The sequence below is a fragment of the Neophocaena asiaeorientalis genome, unplaced genomic scaffold (genome assembly GCF_003031525.2).
Source record: "Neophocaena asiaeorientalis asiaeorientalis breed wild unplaced genomic scaffold, Neophocaena_asiaeorientalis_V1.1 scaffold226, whole genome shotgun sequence".
Lineage (NCBI taxonomy): Eukaryota > Metazoa > Chordata > Mammalia > Artiodactyla > Phocoenidae > Neophocaena > Neophocaena asiaeorientalis.
Window position 1 is genome coordinate 86,843 of NW_020173037.1, and position 25,340 is coordinate 112,182.

Here is a 25,340-nt window from a genome sequence, read left to right on the forward strand (position 1 = left end):
CTTTTTGATTTCTTTTGCTTATATTTTTATATACTCATTTGGGGATATATAACATGGAGGAGTTTGCCAGACATTTATGGAGATACTTAAAAAATTATAAGTGCTTTTATAAAAGTATGCACACTGGGGACATGAAAAGTTGTTTTTCTGTGGGAGTTCTTTTATAATTTTTACATTAGTCAAAGTAATTATTGTTGAGATAAACATTCTATTCTGTTTTTTTAAAAAATAGAACATTTAAAATCCTTTAATATAGATACGTTACAGTTTTTCCAAAGACAGCAACTTTGACTTAGAGAATAAAAGATTAGCTTCGGTTACATAGCTAATTAGTGGTAGAACCTGATTTGAATCCTGGACTGACTTAAAGCTTCTGCTTATTCGGCTGTGCCTGGTATCTTTTTGCTTATCCCACTTAATTCTCACTATAGTTGCACAAGGTATCTAGTATTATTGTTGTTTTACAGAGAACTAAGCTGAAGACTTGAAAAACAATTAATTTATCTAAGGATTTGGAGCTAGTAGGTGGAAGAGGTAGGTTTTAAATTCAGGTCTGTCTGTGTTCGGTATAATAAAAAATGTATCTGGTCCTTGTCCCCAGTTCCTGCTACAAAGCTTTAAAAAGCCTTGGAATTTTGAATGTTAGGAGTATCTTTTTTATGGTAATGAGGTAGGCCTCTACATAGCTTTAGGTTGGAGACTGTTCACCAGAAGGACCACCATGCCTGGAGAGGATTGAGACTTTCAGCTGCCTGACCTTTAATGGGACCAGTGATTTAATCAGTCCTTCCTAAGTAATGAAATTCCAAAAAGCTTCTGGACACTGAAGCTAAGAGGCTCTTCTTGGTTAGTGAACACATCAATATGCTGGGAGGATGTCAGGCCCTGATCCCTCAGGGGCAGAGCATGGAAACTGCATCTGGTACCCTCCCAGGCTTCTCCTGATGTGTATCCTTTATAATAAAACTATAGTTGTTAAGTGTCATACTTTCCCTGAGTTCTGTAAGTTGTTGTAATGAATTATCGCATGTGAGGGGGTTGCAGGAATCCCTGAATTTGTAGTGAGCCAGCTCGATGATACCTGGAACTAGCAGCTCGTGTCAGGAGTACAGTCTTGTGGAGGACTAGCCCTCAAGGTGCGGGGGTCTGGGCTGTCTTGGGTAGTTAGTATCAGAACTGAATTGCAGTGTACCGTGTTGGAATAGTGGAGTTGAAACTGCTGATACACAGCTTTGCCCTGACATGTTTGCAGACATAATTTCATTGCAAGGCTGTGAAGCAGTAGCGTTCTCTTTCCAACTGTAAGTTTTATGTTCTTAAAGATCTCTCACAGGAGAAGAGTTTTTGTTTAAGTAACTTAAAACCTATAGGAGAAACAATACTGGCATGACTTCGGTTGCAGTTTAGGGCTTTTGGGGTATGTAGACATACATGTTTTTTTGTTTATTTTAAAAAACCTTGAAGCAAAATAAAATATTTCACACATTTAAATTAGTATAATAATATGTTTTGTAATGCTAAGTTCTGTTTTCTTTTCCATTTTCAAAACTTTCTCAGTTAAAAAATGTTTTACTTTATTACAGGTAATTTTTATGCAAAGCAGAATTTTATTTTTCTACACATGAACCTTCATCCCTGGTTTGTTTTTTGTCTAAGTTTTAAATTACTGTTACCAGCAAACTGTTTCCAGAGTTTCCAGTAACTTTTGTCTCTCATATTGCCAACTTAAGGGAATACTGTTATGTGCATCCAGGGAGTTTTTCCAAATTCCTTTTCTAAAGTTACATTGCCACCCATGATAACTTCCTGTCACAGCATATAGAAAGTATCAGTATTGTCTCACGTGGCTTTATCAGCAGTTCCTATATGAATCTCTTATTCTCCAGTCCCTCCCCACCCCCTTCTCTATCCTGCCTGCTACCATGGCAAAAAGGACATAAGAAAATCCTTCTTAGAGGTAGGTATACTTTGCTGTATCTTCCTCTGTCACTTCCAGATAGTGTTACCAATACGTTTTTTGCACTCTGCCTTCTATTTTATCCTCCCCCGCCACCCCATTTCTCACCCTCCATTCCTATTTCTAATGATCCTGAAAAGGATATTTTATATGAAATTTTGTATTTAGAGAAATTGTTATAGAAGTCTAACTATTTGTACTAAAATTTAGCATAAGGGGCTTTTGCTTAGCTTTGGAGATGTTTCTGTATGTTTATTTACAGAATCATGAATCTTAGAGAAGTGAAAGCTCATGGATCCATGGTTGATAAGTGGAGGAGTTGTCTGGACAGAGAGAAGATGCACGGTTAGAAACAGCAACCAGCTCAGGGCTATTTCTTTGGCGTCACTGCTTTCCTCTCTGTAGAATTTCTGCCATATGTTATCTAATTATGATGGTAACATAAGTTAGATTTTCTTCCTCATATTTCTGATTTGTCCTCTGTTGTGCTTTGAATTAAGTCTGGATTTTGTATTTTTTAAGATAGCTTTTGGTATGCATTGTAAACTCTCTTTCTTACTATTACCTATCTTATGCCCACTGGTATTTCATCATTTACTTATCTTTAGTGCAGGTATCTATCTCGGCTGCCTTTCCTTTTCCTCCAGTAGGCTATACTATACTAACATACTTACTGTGGGCATGATCCCTGCATGTGCTTGAAATCTGGTCACATTTTGAAAGAAACATTTCAGAATATATAGGTAATTTGTAAAAACCATATTTCTCAGTTTCATCTAAAGTTCAGTTGGATTGGAAATTGTTAAGACATACACACTTCAAGATCATTATCTAGCTGTCCTAACTTTATTGTACTAGTAAATTGATATTAGGAATAATTAAGTGGATGCTATGTTATATGTTGACTTTACACCTAGGAAAAATTTTGAATTGTAGTCTTGTTTTGTTCATTGTTCAGTATGTCTTTTTTTTTTTTCCTTTAAAAAAATTACCTAATGCAAATACTAGTATTTGAGGAGATAGAGCTCAGCTTTCCTCAGCTGGTTTCCCTAAAAAATTTATTTCCAATATAAAGATGATGGTACTCAAGTTAAGAAACAAATAGGAAAATCAAAGGTTTCCTTATTATTTCTAGTATTTTTGGCTCCAGGTATCTGAGAGTTGGATTTTCTCATATTCAAGAAGAGACTGAGAATGCCTCCAGTAGTCTGAGATTTGATTTATCATTCTTGATACCTAGCTCAGAGATTGGCATGTGGTAAGTCTTCACCAAATGTTGACTGAATCAGGGAATTAATGAAGTTAGAACCAAGTATGTTACAAATCTCTCATGATGGAAACAAATCAGTGGTTGACCAGATTGGGGTAAAGGATTGACTACAAAGGAGAAACGTGAGTTTTCAAGGTGAGGGAGCTGTCCTTCCTGTACTGTGGCAATGCATATACAACTCGGCATTTGTTACAACCTATAGAACTATGAACCCCAAAACGAATTTTACTCTGCACATTTAAATAAATCAAATAAATCAGGTTGTCAGGGGAACCCAAGACAGAATACAGACTGTGGTGAATTATGTAACTTCACTCAAGGGTCTGAGGAAGAGTGTACTGATCTAAGTAACTTTGGCTGAATACCCTAAGGCTAAAAACAAAAAGACCTGGATACATACACTGTACTCTAGTCTATGTTTGTTCCCCACAGCTACGACTTCGCAGTTTTGAAAATACTTTGCATGTGTACTGTTGTTGAGCACAGAAGTGAATATAACTCATATTGTAGATACTGAGAGCTGGGGAGAGTGAAGTTACAAATAAGCAGTGGGAAATGCTGACATGAACTCCATGGCTCCATATTGGAGTTGAGTGTATCAGTTTGAACTTATGTGCTTTCTTTTTAAAAAAAAGTATATCTAGATAGGTAGATAGATGCAAGAAAGAAGTATAGAAGTGTGTGTGTGTGTGTGTGTGTGTGTGTGTGTGTAATTTCCTGTCTCTTCCACTGAGGGGGCCCAGAAGCAGTGAGCAACAAGTAAACCTAGCGGCCCAGGTCATGGTTTTCAATACCGCACTCCAATAAAAGGAATCAGGACTCTTTAGAAAAAGTGGCTGAATCTGTGGCCGGGGCAGAGAAAACATAAGGTGAGCCTGGGGCATCTTTGGTTGTCAGAAAATAAGAAAGTATTCAAAAAAGAGTGTTGGGAGGAATGTCCAAAGGACATATTCACTCTGTGGCTAAAGCTGGAACAATTGGAGCAGTGAGGTAAGGAATGATAATATTGAATTATAACCCAAAGAATAAAATAAATATCCATGAGTCCATACTGGTACAGACACATGATCGAGTAAATAAATACATAAATAAATAAATAGAGAAAGAACAACTTAGAAAAGAATTTCAACAAATGTAGAAGGAATGAGGGAAATAGGAAGTCATCTTTAGACCAGAACAATAATAATTGCTGAGGGCAAGATCCATCAGGGAATGTTAAAATCAGTGGGCAAACTTTATGAGAAACGGGATAAATTTGTATGACTTTAAAATATTTCCCCCCAAATATTTCTTAATTACACAGGGGAAAATAGTACTTTACATGTTGAACCCTGGCAGGCAGCCCCTTAACCAAGTGATCAGTGTTAGTGACATTGATATTATGTACTCTCTGATGTGATGAACTGAGGGCACACCACCACAAAGTTCCTGACTTCTGTCTGATCATGAGAAAATATTATGCAAATCCAAGTTGATTGACATTCTACAAAATAGCTGAACAATACTTCTCTAAGGTGCCAAGTTTGAAAGACAAGGAGAGAAGAACCATCACAGATGGGAGGAGAATTGGGAGACATGACAGTTAAATGCTGTGTGCGATCCTGGATTGGATCCTGAAACAGAAAGACTGGAGGAGTCTGATTAAAGCCTGTAGTTTAATTAATAGGATGGTACCAATGTTAATTTTTATTTTCCTAATTGTAGCATGGTTATATAAGATGTTAACCTTAGGGGAAGCTGGGTGAAGACTACATAGAAACTCTGTGTTATCTTTGTAACTCTCCTGTATGTCTAAAGTTTTATCAAAGCAGGAAGTTTAAAAAAAAAATCCTGCCATTTAAAACGTTCTTCTTTTAATTGAGGTTGTCATCATCTTTTTATATTCATGTATATTTTCTAAGCACTGCCCTCATAGATAGGTATAGATGTAGACACGCGTGTGTGTGTGCACGCGTGCGCGCACACACACACAAGCAGGGAGGTTCATTTCTCTATCATTCTGTGTAGATGGAATAGTTTCTGAAGGATTGTCAGAAATTTTATAATTTTTATGCCAAGGCTGTCTAAATTGTTGAAGTGCTTCTGTATAACATGGTGGAATGCCATAAGAGAGTATATATCCTTATAGCAAATGTATAATATAACTGGTGATTTTATATAAAGTTAACTAATGTGTTTTAATTTGTTGGTTAGATGGTCATATCATAGAAATACAGAGTAGAATTGACTTTTTAATTATAGCAAAATTTTAAGCCTAGGCCTACTTCTAGATGCATTTTTGGTCCATGTATACTTAGTTGTCAGTTAGTATCAAGATATTTAGATTAGTTTTAATATTCATCTGAGTCAGTCATATTTGGTTGAAAAAAGAAGCGTTTATTTGAAGGTAAACCATGCATATTTAAATTCTTTGACTTCCTGGGTTAGTATTAACTACAACTTACTTTAAACATAATTTGAAATAATTATGAACAAATAATTATGTTATAATTTTGAAAAAGTAAGGTTTAAAATACATTATAATTTTAAGACAGTAAGTGTTCAGTATTCTTTAACGTTTTACTATGTTGAGAAAAATCATTTGACTATGTAATTCTGTTTTTATCTGGAGTCTAGGCCATAAAAATATCAGCATCAGAGCTAAAGACTTTATATGCTTGTTTGCTTTGACTTAGACATGGGATATGTGCTGCTGTAAGATGAGAGATCTATAAAAGTAGTAAATAATTAAGACTAAAAGCTAAAGGTTTAAGGGTGAATAAACATCTGTCATTTCATTGTTGACTTCTGCCAGTGTAGACTGCTGAATGTTTGTGGTTTGAATCTTGTTCACTCTGAGCATTCTAGGACTTGTGTGGGTTTCCCCCATATTAGGAGGTGATTGTGAACTGCTGTAGTTTGCGGTGAGATTGAACTATCCTAATGTTAGACCAAGGATGGCATTTTTGGAGTAGGAGAAAAGGAGGATGGCAAAAACTAAAGGAAGACTAGTGTTTTTTTCTGAAAGAAAGTATATAGACTCGCTGCCACATTGTGTGTTCCTTGCCTTCTCATTTGCATCTTACCTTTGTGGATGAGTTAACGTAACCTGTATGGGAATGACATAACTTTAGTACCTCTTACCTGTTCTGACAGCATCGCGTAAGACGACTGAACCGTGGCCCACATTTTTCTCCAGGGCTTTCTGTGGAAGTGAGTCAATGCATTGTTTCTGGCTTTACTTGCTGTCCCTCCTACCTTTGCCAGTGCAGGGTGCATTGGAATTTTCCAGGTAAATCATTAGAGGAGGAGGCACAGAGGAGGGCCAGAGTGGGGATTCACAGTGTTCTGGGAGGGGCCCAGAGGAAGTGTTGAAAGTGAACCAAATGGAGTAGGGGTTAAAAATTATCTGAATTTAAAATGTACCAAACGCTGAAAAGCCCTCATCATATTTATCTTTTATCATCATATTTAAAAACCGATTAAAATGTGAGCTGAGATTATTTTTAGTGTGGATTTCAACACCTTTCTTTGTGCTTGTGCCAAGAACACAGTGTTCTGTTAAGTCTTCAGTGACGAAGGTTACTGGCTTGCTGCCAGCCAGGGTCAAGTTCATTCAGATAAGTTTCAGTGTAGATTCTAAACTGAGTGAGGAACACTCCTCTGTCTTGGCATGCTAGGTGGGTCTGGAGAATTAGTTGTTTTAAAACAAGATTATTAATATTTTTGTCTTTCAGAGATGTGGTTTTTATGGCTTCATATACAAACAATGCTTTTGACACCAATATCACGTTCTTGTCTGTTTATTGACTCTCCATGTCTGAATTGGTGAAATATCCCTGCTCTCTTAACCATACCAGACGCGTATCTAGTAGGTGCCGCATGAACTCTACAGTGCCATGTAAGGTGTTGCGCTATACCACTGAAGAAAACACATAGTATTCAAAAAGTGCTTTTCTCAGTCACATATGCAAATTAAAGCTGGATGAGGTGGATTAGAAGCAAGAAAAATACTATCAAATATCCGTCTTCAAGGATTTTATTCATCCTTACACTCATTGGAGTGAATGGTTCTTGCTTAGTTTCTTGGGTTTTTTCTCACTTACCAACTTTGTCTTCCACTGTCAGAAATGCCCTGACCCTGTTGTATTAAAAATGCAGTAAGTATACAGAAAGCTAATGATTAGAGCAGTTTTGTCTGAAAATTGTACGTTTAAACAATTTTTTTCCAAAACTAATTTGCATATGTGTAAGTGAGTGAGCAAACGTATCTTGCCTTATACTAGCTCACTAGATCCTCGGAAGTTTACTTTTTTTCTTTTTCATTCTAGTACTTAACCAAGGATATGAAGTTTCTGTTGATACTGATAAAGGTTTTAAAGAAGTCTTGCATTACTGTCGGAATATGTGATTTTGGGGGGTGATGTCTGCTAATATTTCTTTTTTTGTGATTGATCACTGCCCTATTCATTAATGCCTTTCTGGAATCTGGCAGGATGCCTTGTCCTCAGCTGCTCACCATGTACTAACAGCTTGGCCAGTTAATGGATGACAGTCACATCACACATCAGACTTATGATGATGGGGCATTTAGGTATGGGAACATATTTTATATCAAAAAATAAAGCAAATAAATCATAAACATATGCTTTTACAGGCTTATATTAAGTATTTAAAACCAAACGTGTTAGCAAAAGCTATAATATAAACATTTCTTTCAGGCATTTTTCTGCATGGGTTACTTTCGCTGGGCTTCCAGTAAAGCTTGAACAGAAGAAACTTTTTTTCCCCCATCAAATCTTCCTTTGGCAAAAATACTAATTTATTGCTCTTCCAAGGACCTTTGAACAGTATTAAATACTGTTAATGCAGATTGAATACACATAAATTTCTCAGAAAGCCTTAGAATGTTGAATGCTGGAAGGAGTATACTACTTCCTTCCCCTCCTTCCTCAGGAGACACGTTGTAGCGCTAGTCGAAAGCTAGGGTTTGGGTATCACGTCACCACAGTGCCCTTCTTGCTCCCAGTGTGTCTTTTGTCATAGCTCCCAGTAAGCACTGCCTTACGCGCCTTTCTCCCCAACTGGACTGAAGTTTCCTGAGGGCCTGGATCATCGTGAATGAGTGAGTAGAGGTAAGACAGGCAGATGGGTAGTGGCAGGGATTTTTTGAAAACACTGCTGGCAAGACTCATATACTCATGAGTTAAATACCTGTATCTGTGGTGAAAGCAGAACTAAATATAACTGTTGTAAACATTCAATTCTCATGAAAATAGAATCGGTGATATTATATTTTTTATTCTGTATTTATTCCCTTAAATTTCTCTACTTTTATCAGACAGTTTTACGCCTATAATGAGGGTGACAGGACAAAGTTGAGGGATCAGCATGATTTCTCACTCTGAGTATCTGTCAGTACTGAAACTTTCATATCGTAGTGGAGGATGCTTAACAAAATATGTGTCCTGATACCATCGGAATTTTCATCTGTGAGAAAAACTAAGTGAAGAAAGATTCTGTACTTAATTAAGGAAAAGAGTTAAAGAAATGGCTGTGTAATAAGCATGCATGATCACATGGCTTGGCCATTTGAAAATGTATTACCAAAATTTCATATGATAATTAAATTCCAAGTAGAGAGCTCATTAACAAAGCTAATGCGTCCCATAGGTTGAACGTGTGGTAATGATCTCTATAACGTATATTTCCAGGAGAAATTGTAATGAAAAACATTCCTGAGTAGACAGCACATTTGAGGTAGGTGGGGGCAGGGAAGGGTTGCATCTGATACCTAAAATAAGGCCAGTATATACATAAAGCCCTAGAAAATTTGGATGTTGAACTTCAGTTTTTAAAACTTGTACAGTAAGGACATCTGCTGTTATGTGGGTTTCTAACTGATATACAGAGTCCTAGAGGATCTTGCTTATGTATATTTTTGTCATTCAGTTTCCACAGTGGCCCTGTTGAGGTGGGCATTACTGTCTCTATTGTGCCTGTGGGAAAATTTGGCTGAGTCTCAAATTAAAACCTTGCCCAGCATTACTCTGCTGGTAAAGGGCAGATGAGGACGACAATGGAATCTTTGATTTAGGTCCTAAGAGAAGAAGATCTCCTTGTATTCTCATCAGTTTAAGTTGAGTGCTCATGTAAAAGGTTTTGATTCTTAAATAAGTAGGAAATTAAGGAATAGGGGGAAATGTGAATTTATCAGCGGGGATTGTAAGGGAACACATTAAGCTTTCTATACTAACATGTTTCTTGTTCATCTTTTACTTAGAGTCTTCCATCCAAATTTCTGGGCCTTGACACCTTGCTATTTGGATCTAAGGGAGGGAAAAATCATTCCACTGTGTTTCCACGTCCCAACACCCACTCCCTAGCCACCAGTCAGAACTTGTGCTTATCTTGCCTGTGTTGGAGACGTCAGTGCACTGCTCTGCTCAGTGTGTATCTTATAGTTCTTAAAGATATCCCACTAGGTTCTAGGATGTCTACGTGAAAAAAGCACTGAGTGTGGAGGGGTTTAGGAAGGCCAAGAGAAGGAGGGCATTTGCTTAAGTCAAACTTCTTTCCTTTATCTTATTTTTACTGCATCATTTCACTTTGGTATGGGTTGCATTCTTTCTGTGGTATGATGGAGCAAGATAGCATTTATTTTCCTCACCATATGATTTCTGCTTTTACTGAGCTGAGCGTCTAAGAAGGAAGGCTCGAAGAGCCTTAAACTCATTTCCATAAATATGTGCCTTTGTTTTTTTTACTTGTAAGAAAGAGATTTGAAGTCTGGAATTTGGAGTTCTGAAAAAAATTTGTGGAGGAAATGAGAAAGAAAGGAAAGGAGATTTCTTATGTGTTGAGGATGTAGTGTTTTAAAGCTGCATTAAGGTTAGTAAATGATATTAGAGGACATTAAATACAAATATGCGTATCTGTGATTCAGTGGATTTGTGAGTGTTTACTCACTAAAATGTTCGTGGCTTACACGTATTTTATTCTGACAGTCTTTGCTCTCCACCCTGGTAAGAATTGCCATCCTTATTTATCAGGTCTGTTAACAAGTAAACTGGGCTTTGGGCAGACCATTTCATTTTATTTTTTAATTTTAAAGAAATAAGTATTGAGTGATTATCTTATTTTTTTCCCAAATAACTGTATGTCCAAAATGATAGGTTTACAGGTACGTTCACTCCTGAGTTTGGCCCATTTTCCTGTGGTGGCAGGAGACAGGACCTAACACAGGTTTTCTTAATTTAAGATGAAGGTTTAAGGCTAAGATCTCGTTATACCTGCCCCACAGCAGTCTTGTGAAGAGAAGATGATTAAATACATTCACACCTGTGCTCTCTGTAGTTGTCTGTAAATATGGAATGTCATTGGCTTAGATTGTCTCATAAGAATTTCTCAGTTCTAGAGCACTTTTCTCACCTTTATATCAGTAGGAAAATTTTAAAGATTTTGTTGTCATGTAATATATTTCTTTCTTTTTTATGGGTTTTTGTCCTGCCCATAGTTATTTATGTTTAAGAAGTTAGGATGTAGGATACACACACACCTCTTTTTTTTGAGTTTTCTCTGCATTATTAACTGATAATCACAACTTTTCTATAGTCTCTCTAGCTGGAGGTAATTAGAATTAACATTTTTGTACAATTTATTTTCATCTTAAGACATTAACTCAGTGTGAGTGGGGTTTCCTGGACATCTGGTAATGAGAATGAGGCATTTTACTTCCATAGATTTTCAGTAGAGTTCGGTTTTTATATTATTTGTGGCACATTAGATGAAGTATTCATATCACCTCTGTTATCATTGTGTTGGAACACTGTTAGTCCCAAACGTTGACAGCATCTGTCCTTTGGAAAGTACTACAGTCAAGGCGTCTGCTTGTTGGGAGCCCCAGGTCCCAGTTCTGTACGTCAGAGCGTGTGAAGGAGTCTGAGATGGCCTTCCTTTTTGGCTGTATCCACAGGGGCAAAATGGAAAAGAGACTTAATGAATACAGTATAGTGATTTTATGTCTTACCTTTTCTTCAAGGATGAAGGTGGGGTATGAATTTAATTCTTTCTGTTTTCCTCAAAAATCAACTTAACCACTGCAGATAAACTTGAGATTAAATCTCAACTTTATGCCTTATAGAGTTTGTAAGTGTCCTACAGTTTAGGGTAGAGAGCATCCCACCTCTGAAGAAAGTACAGTAATTGTGGGTGTGTGTGTTTCATGTGTTTTTTTGTGTCTCAAGAATATATCATAAATGGTAGTTCTCATTTTGGAATGTACCACTAGCTTTCTCCTCCCAGGTATTCTTCCTTCTTCGAAATAACAAACCATAACAGTGTGATCAGGATTGGCTTTCATACTGAATCATATGGATGTATGTATATGTGTAAAACTGTTTGAAAGAGCCTGGAACACTCTTTTTACAGAAATGGGGAGTGGCTTTCCCGGAAAACAGGCAACAAGAATCATTGCCGTGTGGCTGGTTATTTCTCATTAGTCCTGAAGCAGCCAAAGGATGTCACTGTCAGGTTGTGATTCAGTTTACTCTGCTCGTTCTGCTCACCTTGGAGCCTGGAGTCATTGATTCATCTGTATAGGAACAAGTCCCAGGGTGGGAGGCCTGTGGATGCTTGTGGACCAGGCAAGTGATACAAACCATTAGGGCCCAGAGGGCCTGGCTGAGCACAAGAACTGTTAGTAAAGCTCTGGCCAGCTGTTGCCTTGCAGGAATGTGACTGCAGCATTGCCAGATCCTCTCAGTTTCAAGAGAAGCTATCAATCAGATCTGCCTGTGAAATCTCCCAATTTCTACATGTAGGCAGCTAGTTCAAAGAAAAATAAAAACGAAAAATGAAAAACTCTGTAGGGCAAAAAGCAAAAATGAAAACTTCTCTGCTGGCTGCCAGTTTGCCTCCTGTGCTTTAAAGTATCTTTACAAGTTTGGCTTGTTTAGATTCCACATATAAGTGTGATACCACGCAGTACTTATCTTTGTCTGCCTGACTCATTTCACTTAGTGTAATGGCCTCAAGCTCCATCCATGTTGTCGCAAATGGCAAGGTTGCATGGTCTTTATTGAGGTGTGGGCAGCCTCCTGTGTGCAGTTGCCACTTGTCTGCCCTCGTTGCAGGCCTGTGGCTGTTCTACTGGATGTGTCTTTGCTGTGTACAGCGCAGCGCTTCTGGCAAAAGAAGGAGCCCACAAATGTTTGGGCATGTTACCTCTAAAACTTTTCTTCTGCCAGAGAAGATCAGGTAAACACATATGGGTATTTCTGGAAGCATGAAGCTTCTTCTGGAGCATAGAGCTTTACAACAAGCTGTGGATGAATCTGCTCCATTCCGGCAATTACAGAGGTGGCTCTGCCTGGCCTCTTTCAGTACCAGGTTCACACAGTCCACATGCCACAGGCAAGGACGGAAGCCTCCTCCATCCCAGAGTTCCCTTCCCCCAATCAGCAAACACTACTATTAAATTCTTCCAGAGATGTAAGTAAATGTATATGAAGATACGTCCCCTGACCTCTGTAAACAAATGACAGCATACTTGACACATAGCTCTGCACACGAAGTAACACATTTAGTGTGCCCAGACCCTTCCACAGCAGCTCAGGAAGTCTCCTGTTTTACCGCTGTGGCACATGGTGGTGACACCGTCATCCATTTAGCTATTCCCCTGTGGGTGCACATGAAAATGCACATTTTCCCAAGTTCTATTTCTCTCCCTACTTTAAAACCTCTTTTGCTATGTGTCCTCGATGTCTAGAGGAAGTAGTTTATTTTCCTAGAGTCGTTTTTCCATTTACTCCTATTTTAAGAGTCTTAAATATTATTCAATGTAAACATTAAATAAATTGACTTGTCTGCCACTCTGGATTGTTAATTATGCTGTTACCTCATTCCTACAGAGACCAGAATGGATGGCCTACTGTATTAACCTCTGTTTTAAAGATGTTCTTCCAGGCAAGGAACTGGAGATGTAGATTGGATCGTGGGGAAAATTGACTGAATTCTCTAGCTTCTTGTATGTGCTGCAGAAGAACACACACACACACACACACACACACACACACACACACACACACACACACACACACACACACACCCTTGATAAAGTGGAAGAGGTGCAGTGCCCCTGTAAAAAACTTGATAGGAGCCAGAGCAAGATAAGGCTAATGCCAGGCGGTATGGATGAAGAGGTCCTTGAGGCAGGTGGTAGCATGAGAGTGATCAGAAAAGCCTTTGTGCAGCTGGCGCCACAAGGCTAAGGCACGTCTGCATGAGAGAGCAGTACACAGAGCCTGAGGTGGGACTAGAAGGTGAGGAGTGCAGGCAGCTGACTCTCTGGTGTAGAGCTGGATTACGGGGTTTGAAGTATGAGTTCAGGGCCCAGGGAATGCTAAGTATTGGCCGTGAGCACTGGCACCAGGAGCTCCTGTATCCGGGACTGGGACAAGGGGTGCTCTGGTTCCCGAGTAGGAGTTCCTGAGTCGGCTGAGTGGGGTGTTGGGGACTTCACTGGCATGTGCAGAGTGGGGCCAGTGTGTGCGTGGACAGAAGGGGAAGAAAAGAAAGCTCCAGGGAGGGGAGGTCAGGTTGGGAGACCAGTGTTTCTAATGACCCTGTTCTAGACAGAGTGTGCTTGGGAATGGAGAGAGGGAGGAGTATTAAGATTTATTGATGAATTAGTTTCAGTTCGGCTTGATGTCAAAGAGAACACAGAATAAAAGATAAACTCATCATGCTGAGGCTGGTACCCTGGAACGCTGGCTGCCTGCGGGTGTGATGGAGATCTCAGAGCAGGGTAACTCTGAAGGCGAAGGCTGTTAGTTCAGTCTTATCATGTGAGGTTGAGTGAGATATTCAAATATAAATGTCTCAGGCATTTGTAAAGATGAGTGAATTAGGGATAAAAAAAGCAGGAGGCATAGATTTGGGAGTTGTCTATAATTTTTTGGTTCTTGGAATCTCAGGATTGAAAACTAAAATCTTTATATATAGAGAACCCAAGTACCCAGTTTCTAATCAGTGCCATAAAATTCTTCCTTGATGACAAGTATCTTGATGCCAAGTTTTTGTGTTTTCTTTATAAATTGTGGTAAGTAGAATTCTAAGATGACCTCTGACATCCCCATTCCCGGCAGTACCCTGCATCATCCCTGCGACTGTGACTAGGATGGTATTTACTCCCGTGATTAGGTTTTGTTATATAGCACAGTGGACTTGAAGACAAGAGTTGATTCTCAGTGGGCCTGACCTGATCCCATGAGCCCTTTAAATCTGGGTCTAGGTGTCAGAGACTGAGGAAGTCAGAATTGGAAGCAGGAAAGGGATTTATGTAATATTGCTGGTTCACAGTTGGACGAGGCCACAGGGCAAGGTATGTGGCAGCATCTAGGAGCTCAGAGTGGACCCCGGCCAACAGCCAGCAAGGAAATAGAGACCTCAGTCATAAAGCCGAAAGGACCTGAATTCTGCCAACAAGAAAATAAGCTTATAATTGGGTTTTTCTCCAGAGTCTCCAGGGGAGAAGTAAGCCCAGCCATACCTTGATTTCAGCTTTGTGAGCAGAGGACTCAGTTAAAGCAAGCAAGGGACTTCCCTGGCAGTCCAGTGGTTAGGACTCTGTGCTTCCACCGCAGGGGGCATGGGTTCGATCCCTGGTTGGGGAACTAAGATCCCGCATGCCATGCGGTGCAGCCACAAGAAAACAAACCAAAAAAACCAAGCAAGACTTCTGGCCTGCAGAACTACTAGCTGATAAGCCTGTGTGACTACAGTCTCCTGAGTTTGTGGAAACTTGTTACACACGATAGAAAACTAACATAAAGCTCGTGGACAGCATTCACAGGGCACAGGTAGTGTATGTTGTTACGTAAACCCACACGTTTAAGTGAGTGGGAGTATGTCAACATAAAGAAGTTAAATAGCTGGCAAGAAACTCTGCTGCCGGCATCCCAGCACAGTGAAGGGTCATCTTCACTCTCCCTCCCTCCGGGAGCCCTCGCTGGCCCCCACCCCTGGGTCTGGTTTCGTGCCCTTCTTACATACCTTATAGCACTTTGTCCTTCTTCCTTCCATGGCATGTAGCACACTCTGTTGTAACAGATGATTCCCTGTCCATAACTAGCCCACGTCTGTCTTCGTGTTTGTGCCGCAGCGTCGAGCAGAGCGCTTGTTGTTCATCAGTGTTTGTTAAGTGAATGAAGGTGAGAAAGGCAGGTGGAGATTGTAAGAACACAGTGATTCCAAAGCCAAATTAGAAATTGTAGGATGGTGATATCAGTGGTTATTAACAGAGTCAAAAGGAGTTGAGACATCGGAAAGGTGGTTTTGTGAGGGAGATCTCACTCTTGAGTGCAGTTCATTTAGAGTGAAATAGTACCAAACAAGATTTCGGAAATTAGGGTAAAAAGCGGGTCCTTGGTGCCTCACATCGTCTTGCAGAGGTGAACATGCTGTGGGTCTTGATAGAAAATCGATGTGGTCACACACTCTAGATAGAGGAAAAGTCACACGTGGTCTTTTATGAAAAACTTAATAGTCTCCTTCTTGTTAATACCACTATTAAATATTTTTAAAGCTATTGTTGACTAAAAACATATGCAATACTGTTTCTTGCTTAATGGTGGAAAAGGTCTGTTCTGTGAATATTTCTAAGCATCAGGAAAAGAATTCTGGACATGGAAAAAAAAAGTTAAAAAGAGAGATGGGGGGTGGGATATGAAGTTTCCATTGAGTTTCTGTTGTTTACAGATGGAGGAGATAGGAACAACTTCTACCAGAGGTTCCTTAGACCTTATTACGAAAGTTGTATTAAATTCAAAATGATAATTTGTGTTGATTCATTTAATGCCAAGGAACTGACTAGTAGTGTGGTCTTTGTGACTTGGGTACATTTTACAGGCAAGTGGAAATAAACTCTAGAAGTTGCCATTTATTACAGAGACTAGATGCTTATTGTGTGAGGGTTTGTGTGTGAAGAGGGCAATGCAGGGCATTGTAAAATGAAGAGGAATCTGACCAGGACTCTTAACTGTGTAGGGGCAGGTGAGTGAGAGTGATCTTCCTCTGTCCCTTCAGTCAATATCATCACCATACATTTTTCCAGAAGAGCTGTCTGCAAGGAATAGAGGAGAACAGCAGCCCCTAACAGACATGATTTGACTTCTGTGGGTGAGCTTTACCCTAAACTGCATTGGCAAAGTTTCAAATTTATAACTAATGATAATCTGAATATACTATGTAAGGCTTTAAATAGATGTGAGACCACAAGTAGTTTCTTCAGTATTTTCTCAAGTTCTTAAGACACTTAATTCTCCCTCTTGACTTCCTCTTCATCTTAGAAACTGCAGTTTCCTTTGTAGGAACAACTTCTTGCTGGGCACCACTGTCTTTGGCCACTTCTGTCTTGGATGCCCTGTGTTTTCACCCAAAGTCATAACTGCATTGCAACACCAGGCCATTTCATCATCCTGTGAGTTGAGAAAGTCTAGCAGGAAATCACCAGTTGACTGTCCCCAGCACAAGCTTTGTGTTTCTTGGTTGCTGTGTCATGATAGGCAGTTATGAAGGGGATGCTTTGTAGAAAGAACTTCTTTTCTAGGGTATATTTAAGAGTCTCATCATCTGGGGAACAAAATACATGTGGAAAGAAAATATTTTCACCATAGTCTGAAAAAGATCCTGTTCAGGGTTGTTTTCCTGTGGTCATATTAAATTCACTCATATTTAACAGTGACTCTTTTGGTTTGTCTGTCTGTTTTTATGTTTTAAGGTATGTTATGTACACCCCCTGCCCCCTGGAAGGTAATCTCTATTTGTTTTATCTCCCATTCTCTTCTGTTTTCTACACTTCAAGTCTGCTGCGTTGTGTTAATCTCATCTACTTTGCACAGGAGCTGATTTCACGATTATCTCCTGAAAAGGTGGTTTCCTAGATGTAACAATGGGTCAGAACAGAAGTGGTTAGCCTATCCTATGAGTAGTATCTAAAAATTTGGTTGCGGTCTCCTGGAGGGTCTTTTTGTGTGTGTGACATCTAATTTAGAAAGAAATCTGCTCTCCTCCCAAAGCAGAAGGAACCTCTTTAGTTTCCTTCTCTATTAACTGCAGAAGTGGTGCAAATTTTATTTCCCCTTTGTTGCTGTTCAGATGGAACAGTTGCACCTAGGGCTCCCAACACTTCAGGGAAAGGTATATAGTGAAAAAAAAATTGATTTCTGCTGTTGTTATTTAGAGGTCAAATAAAGAAAAGTTTTCAGTGAGTGAAGTGGTCAGAACTTAGTTATTTCATATTCTCTCACAGGAAGTTTCTTTATGCCAGTCTGTACTCTTGGAGCCATGCATACAAAAACCAGGTTAGGCTTTCAAGCTCACAGTCTCAAAGAAGGACAGACACGTATACAAATAGTACCTAGAAATAGAACTGGGTACAATATGTAGTGGTGGCAAAATGAAAAGCCCTTTGTGGGTTAGGAAGAGCTCCATTGTAGGTACAAACTAAAGCAGTATGGGAACTGTGACGGGTGGACTCGCCGGGTGGGTGTGTGGGTGCTCACTCATGATGAGTGGGGAGAAGGGTTTCACGGATGATGGATGCTGTAACAGAGTCCTCAGCATTGAATGAGAGTTTGCCAGGTAGAAAAGAAGGAGCAGGGACATTCCAGGTAAAATAAATAGTATATTAAAGGAAAAAAGAAAAGAAAAGAATTCAGTAATTTGGTGTAGCTGAGTTAGGCTTTTTTATGAAAGAGCAATAGGAAATGAGCTTAGAGAATTAGGATCATGAGGGTATTGAATGCCAAATTATCTATTTGCCTTTTACTTATGTTTGCGAAAGACAGAGTTCTTCATCAAAACAAAACAAAACTCTCACCTTTCTTGACTGTACTTCCCCTGCAGCCTCTGCCTCAACTCCTATGTAAAGCAGAACTCCTTGAGACGTGTCTTTATGTTTCTGTCTCTAATGCCTCTTCTGTGCCTCTGGTCCAGCTTCTGCCCCTGGGCGTGGTGCTGTTCCCCAGGGCCACAAAGGTTCAGTCCAAAGGCAGACTCTTCTCTCTCAGCCCACATGACTTAGCAGCGGCACTGGCACTGCTGACCACTTGCTCCTCCTTAAAAGCTACAACCAGAGATTTTCTTAAAAGGGAAGAGAAAGGAAACCATTACAGAGTATATATGTTGCCTCGTAAAATAGTTGTTTCAGTTGTAGACATATGTGTCTTGCCAATTGAAATTTGTGTTGTAGTCAAAAGTTTGAAATCATTTGCAAAATTAGACAGAGCATGAGAGTTAAGAACGTGGACAGCATGGTTTCAGATGGGCCAGGCTGGGGTCCCAGTTGTCATTGTTCTACCTAGAAGCAACTTAACCTCTTTGGGCCTTCTCTGGAAAAGAATAGGAATAACTATCTCATAGGCATATAGCAAGGATCAAAAGAGATCATGAAGATAAAGCCTCTGGGTTTTCTTCCAAAAAAGCCAAAAGAGATTGGGAGAGCTGCTAAATAGATGGCAGTTAGAAATGCTCTGCCTAGAGCTTTCTGGGATGTGGTGGTCATATTTTTATCCCCGCTGCTTATATCGTTTGCCCTCTGGCTCTGCCTTGCTGACCACAGGACAACTCCCCACAGATGGAGGGCTCCTTATTCCATCATATTTCTGCCTCCTGCTGTTGTCTTTGCTTAGAATTCACTCTTCTTTCCCACCTCCATCCCTGCCTGTGAAGTATCTACTCAATTTCAAGTCACCTCTTCTGGGAAGACTTTCCCATCAACCTTCCTTGCCCATAAACTTGAGCCGTCGCTCCCTGTGAATCCTCCCATGACCCACATCTACTTTAACGCCTGTCACTCTTTATGTTACTAATGTTTGCCTTTCTGTTCCTTCTTCTATATTGCAGGTTTCTTGAGGCCAAGAAAAATGTTCTATTTATCCTTTGTCCCCAGCTCAGAACAATGGTACATGTTATTAATGTTTGTTGAGTGAGTAGGGATAGGAAGGCTTATAATTTGCTAAGGCAGTGCTGGCCATTGGGATAAGTAAGATAATATACTATTTCTGTTCCTAAGAATCTTTTTTTTTTTTTTTTAAGGAGTTCTCATTAGCTGCACTCTTTATTTTTTATTTTTATTTTTGGCTGTGTTGGGTCTTCGTTGCTGTGCACGGGCTTTATCTAGTTGCAGCAAGCGGGGGCTACTCTTCATTGAGGTGCACGGGCTTCTCACTGCGGTGGCTTCTCTTTGTTGGGGAACACAGGCTCTAGGCATGAGGGCTTCAGTAGTCGTAGCACACGGGCTCAGTAGTTGTGGCTCACGGGCTGTAGAGCGCAGACTCAGTAGTTGTGGCTCGCGGGCTGTAGAGCACAGACTCAGTAGTTGTGGTGCATGGGCCTAGTTGCTCTGCGGCATGTGAGATCTTCCCAGACCAGGGCTCGAACCCGTGTCCCCTGCATTGGCAGGCGGATTCTTAACCACTGCGCCACCAGGGAAGCCCTATTCCTAAGAATCTTATAGTGCTTTTTATATTTCTTCATTTAATTCTCAAGGTAACATTGTGAAGTAGGTATTATTATTCCTCTTTTATAGTTTGAGATATTGAGGCTCAGAATGGTTACAAAACTTGTCCAGGTTATACCACTAGTAGATACCGAAGCTAGAATTTACAACCGGGTCTCTCTGATTCAAGTGCCAATTTTTTGTCTGCTGCATCAATATAAAGATGTCTTGTTCACATTTGTATTTCCCATATTGCCTAGAGCATTTCTTTGTATGTATGTGACAGTGAATTAAAATTTTTAAACTGAGTTAGTGTCAAAAGTGAGCCATTTTGTGCCAGGAACAATAATTTTCCAAATCGTATGTGATTTGAAAGAATTAACACAATGTCTAAAATTCTGGTGCTAGGTACTATGCTATGCACAAAGGAGATGAAAAGGAAGAGGTACAATGGCTAGAATTGGAATAAGGGTCTTCGAGAACTTATTCATTAATTATCAAGCTCTAGTGACCTAACTATGGAAAATGGAGGTAAACATGAGTATTCAGATCACTGCTATGGAATGTATTCCTGAAATGGTATCATAAAACTTGATTAAAAATCTGCAGCTCATCAGAAAAAGAGTATTTCAGGTAGTGTTTCAGATAGTACTGCTTGTTTCAAAGTTAAATGAAGAAGATCACAACCTTCTCATAATCAGAAGGCTTAATTAAACAAATCACATTTGTTAAAAATTCCGTAGACTGAAGGGCTTGGCCAAGATGGCGGAGTAGGAAGATCCTGAGCTCACCTCCTCCCACAGGCACTCCAACATTACAACTGTTTACGGAGCAGCTGTCGATGAGGACCATCTAAAGACTAGTGGAAAAGATTTTTCACAGCTAAAGGTAATAGAGAGAACCACACAAGGCTGGTAGGAGGGGTGGAGTCACGGTATAGTCCAGGCCCACAGCCCTGGGAGGGCAGCCACAGTCAGGAGGATAATCACAGTTGCAGCGGTTCTCCTCAAGGAGCTCCCCAGCTGGGGGTCCTGCACCAAGAAGGCAAGTCCCCAGAGTGCCTGTCTTTGAGGGACAGTGGGGCTTACTTTTGGGAGAGCCAGAGGGCTGTAGGAAACAGAGACTCTGCTCTTTAAGGGCACACACAAAATCTCATGTGCTCTGAGACCCAGTGCAGGGGTGGTAATTTGAAAGGAGCCTGGGTCAGACCCACTTGCTGATACTGGAGAGCCTCCTGTAGAGGCAGGAGGCAACTGGGATTCCTCCTGGGAACATAGATGCTGGTGGCAGCCATTTTTGGGAGTGCATTCTCCCATGAGGACACTTGGTGCTGGCAGGGGCCATTTTGGAATCTTCCCTTTAGCCCATCAGTGCCAGAGGCTTACCTACCCATGAACCTGTCAGCACAAGCCCTGGGACCAAGCAGCAAGCTGCATGAGGACCCAGTCCTGTCCACCAGCAAGCCCAGGACTTGGCCTCACCCACTAGTGGGCTAGCACCAGCCCCAGGGCTCCTGGGGCCTGCAGTCAGCCACCTGGGACCCAACCCCACCCACCAGGGAGCTGGCAGCAGCCCCAGCACCCCCCAGGCCATGCAGCCAGTCATTCCAGCACCCAGCCCCAGCTACCAGGATGCTGGCAGCTACTGCCAGTGCAGGACCTAGCAGCCAGCTGGGCCAGGGACCAGCTCCACCTACCAGTGTGCCCACAGTATTCACCTGCCATAACAGAAGGGCCCACACAGCTCACATAGGGGCCACCTCTAGAGCATATAGCTCTGGTGACCAGAGGAGGTGTGCTTTAGGGCCCCCCCACAGGACATGTTCAACCTAAGGCCACTCATCCAAGATTAGGAAGCCTAACCAGCCTTTCTACTTAATACAAAGAAATAAAGAAAGAGAATTAGGCAAAATGAGAAGACAAAGGAAAATGTTCCAAACGAAGGAACCTCGGAAGAACTTAATGAAGTGGAGATAAGCAGTCTACCCACTTAAGAGTTCAAGGTAATGATTATAAAGATGCTTACAGAACTGAGGAGAAGAATGGATGGACACAGGGAGTTTAACAAAGAGTTAGAAAATTTAAGGGAGAACCAAGCAGAGTTGAAGAATGTAATAGCTGAAATAGCTGAAAATAGGCTAGAAGGAATCAACAGTAGATTATAGGATGCAGAGGAATGGATCAGTGAACTGGAAGACAGAGTAGTGGAAATCACTCAAGCTGAACAGAAAAAAACAAAATTTAAATGAGGATAGTTTAAGAGACCTCTGGAACAACATCACGTGTACTAACATTATACACATTTGCATTTTAGGGGTTCTAGAAGAAGAGAGAGAACTTATTTGAAGAAGTAGTAGCTGAAAACCCTCCTAACCTGGGAAAGGAGAGAGACATCTAGGTCCTGGAAGCACAGAGTCCCAAACAAGATGAAGCCAAAGAGGTCCACACTATAACCTGTAGCAATTAAAATGACAAAAAAATAGAGAATATTAAAATCAGCAAGTGAAAAGTAACTAGTATGTACAAAGGAACTCCCATAAGATTATAAGTTGAGTTTCAGCATAAATTTGCAGGCCAGAGGAGAATGGCACATACATTCAAAGTGATCAAAGGAAAAAACCTGACAACCAAGAGTACTCTACCCGGCAAGGTTTTCATTGAGATTTGAAGGAAAGGCAAAGAGTTTTACAGACAAGCAAAAGCTAATAGAATTCAGCACCACGAAAACAGTTTTACAAGAAATATTAAAGGTACTTCTCTAAGCAAAAAAAGGCCACAACTAAAAATATGAAAATTATGAAAGGAAAAAATAAAAAAAGATATAAATTGGCCCACTTTCAATATATTTCCGAATTGTTTAGATTTAATTATTTTGCCTTGTTTGTGCAGTTTTGAAGTCTAAGTTCTCTTTTGTTTTCCTTCTTTTTATGTCTGTCCAGCAGAAAGAGGATGTTTTCCTGTTTGTCTCCACCTTGGGCCTCTTTGTGATAGTTTACTTTTAGATGCTGTCCTCATTTTTAGCTGAGATTTAATCTTCTGATTTGTTCTGGACAACTCAGCTTTCCATTGTACCTAATTTAATCAAGGAGACAAGAAAGGCCATTTAAACAATAGACAACGGCTAATTTTAATAGATATGGTCAGGTGGATTTGTAGCTAAAACTGGTAGAAAATTCGCAAGGTGTGTAATTCTCTTTATTTTGCTTTGTCTAGTTCAGAAGTTGTATATTTATCTTTCTTTTTTGCTTTGGTAAAATAGATCAAGACTTAATAGCTGTTAAGAAAACAAATAAAAAAGTTTTTTAGGGGCCTTTAAGAAAATAGCTGTAATTGTTTTATGTTTTCAAGCTGTTATAAATTTCTTGTTTTGCTTAGTTTCTTTTAGGATAGTTGTCATTAAATCAGTAAGTTGTGGATGATGAAGAAAGGAATTTATATAGATTTGGGGCACTTACAAGTATGGTTAAGAACTTCACACGATACAAAAGCTTTTTTGTTTGACCTCATTCGAGGTCATGTATTACCTGAATGGTTAAGGTTCATGTTAATGCTGGTCCAGTGTCTCAGAAATTTGGATTAAATGTTTTGAAGGTAGGACCCTTTCTATAAAAAAGCTCATTTCAAAACCTCTCAGTGATTTTTAGGGGCTTTAATTTTGTTAGGCATACTTTGAGATATTCGTTGAGCAATACTGAATCCAGTTATTGGCTAAATTAAATGTTCTAAACTCTGATTGTAAGAACCAGTTGCAGGAAGTTATATGAGGATTCCACAGGAAAAAGATTATCTGTTGCTGGCTCTGAAGATGGGGGAGGCCATGTGGAAAGTCATGTAGGCTGGCAGCAGCCCCCAGCTGACTGCCAGCAAAAATTCAGGGACCTCAGTCCAAAAACTGCAAGGAACTGAATCTTCCACAACCATGCAAGCTGGGAAGAGGACCCTGAGCTCCATACGAGAAGCAGCCAGCCATCATCTTGATTTACCCTTGGGGAACTCTGAGTAGAGAACTCAGCCTGCCATTCCTGGAGTCTCTAAGTTGGTAGTGATTTGTTACGACGCAGTAGAAAACCCAGTGTAGGGGTATGTCAGCCAGTCTAGGGATGCCCAGTGCCAGTGAGCCAGCTTACCCTTAGATTTTCTCTTCGTAACTTTTGGTATTATACTGAGGTCCGAGTGGGTATCAGCAAATACTAATGGAGTTTTAAAACTTATTTCTACTTCTAATTTAGGTGATTTGAGTTTTCCTTTTATTATAGCATATTAAGGTACATTGATGAGGAAAGAGTTTTGGTATTCTCCTTGGTTTACTTTTTGTTTTATTATTTTTTAAATCCGTGGTTGTCTTTACCTTGAAAAGAAATAGAGGAAAACTATTTTTATTGAAGCTCAGTTGTTCTGGAATGGGATTGGCAGACTGTAGCTTGCAGGCGACGTCAAGCCCCTTACCTGTCTTTGCAAATGAAGATTGATTGGAATGCAACCACCCTCACTGGCTTATGTGTTGTCTGTGGTGGTTCTCTAAGTCTTGAATATACATTATTAAAAGAAATCTATCCAGGGGACTTCCCTGGCGGTCCAGTAGTTAAGACTCCACCCTTCCAATGCAGAGGACGCACATTTGATCCCTTGTCGGGGAACTAAGATCCCACATGCCACACAGTACAGCCAAAAAAACAAAAAAACAAAAAAATCCAGCCACATCTGATTACCAGGATTGTGTAGACTAGTTTGTACCTCTTACTCTACTCAAATAAAAGTGTATTAAAATTAATAATATTCTATAAACTCTGTGTGTCTGGAGTCCCTAAGACCATCCCCAGATATAGTGATTTGTTGGGAGGAATCATTGGACTTGGAAGTTGTTATACTTGAGGCTAAGGTTTATTACAGCAAATGATCCCAAGCACAGTCAACAGGGGAAAGGTGTGTCAGGAGCATTTGGGGGAACCAGCCATGAGCTTCCAAGAGTGCTCACCCAGAGGCTGCACAGGACACACTTAGTCCTCGAGCAATGACTGTAGCAGCGCGTGCAGAGTGTAGTAAGCTCACTGGTTCCTGGTGGGGTTTGGTCATGCTGGTAACCATGCTTGGTGACTGACTGTAATGACCAAACCCAGTCCCTCAGAAGGAAAGCTGTGCTCACCATAAATTACACGGCTTGCAGAGACCGTCTATAGACAGAATAGTACAGTGTGGCCAAGGTACTGAGAGTGCAAAATGCTTCTACCAATTTGAATATTCCAAGAGATCAGTTCTCAGGTGCCAGTGACGGGCCAGTGAGGAAAGCAGCCCTTCTGAGTGCGCGTGGTTGGTTCAGCTCGACCGCTGACTTAACCCTCCTGCGCACTCCATGGTAAGTGTTCAGAAACATCCACAAAACTTTTGCTGGTGTCAGTGTTCTGCTATACAGTGTTTTATATATATAGTTTCATGTATATATAAAATATTCTGCTAGTTCAACTATATTTCAGATATGTTCTTTTAGTGAATTGATTATTTTGTCGGCATTATCTTTATTTTTCAAGTAAGAAAACCTACATGACTTCATGAATCGAGCCCAGCATAACTTTATAGTATCATGGGTCTTTAAAACTTCACCAAGATAAGCATTGTTTTGTTTGAATTTACAGTTTA

At 40.2% G+C, this 25,340-nt stretch overlaps 1 protein-coding gene and 1 long non-coding RNA gene across 12 annotated transcripts in view; one reads left to right on the forward strand and one right to left on the reverse strand.

Moving 5' to 3' along the window:
• The window catches only part of SPIDR (scaffold protein involved in DNA repair), a 331,517-nt gene that overhangs the window by 76,975 nt on the left and 229,202 nt on the right, over positions 1-25,340 (forward strand). The window contains exon 1 of one of the 11 annotated variants that reach the window (XM_024742603.1): positions 16,847-17,878. The exons of 9 other annotated variants lie outside the window; for them this stretch is intronic. In XM_024742603.1, coding sequence (XP_024598371.1) covers positions 17,801-17,878 — 78 coding nt within the window. In that variant the 5' untranslated portion in view covers positions 16,847-17,800. Of the gene's footprint in view, positions 1-16,846; positions 17,879-24,985; positions 25,060-25,340 lie in introns of those variants that run through there. One more of the 11 variants, XM_024742605.1, reaches the window with a different exon arrangement.
• On the reverse strand, positions 5,617-18,286 carry LOC112398185 (uncharacterized). Its single transcript, XR_003002948.1, has 3 exons — positions 18,088-18,286; positions 15,261-16,838; positions 5,617-11,169 (listed from the first exon to the last, which is right to left on the reverse strand). It is a non-coding gene; the product is annotated as an uncharacterized LOC112398185 (long non-coding RNA).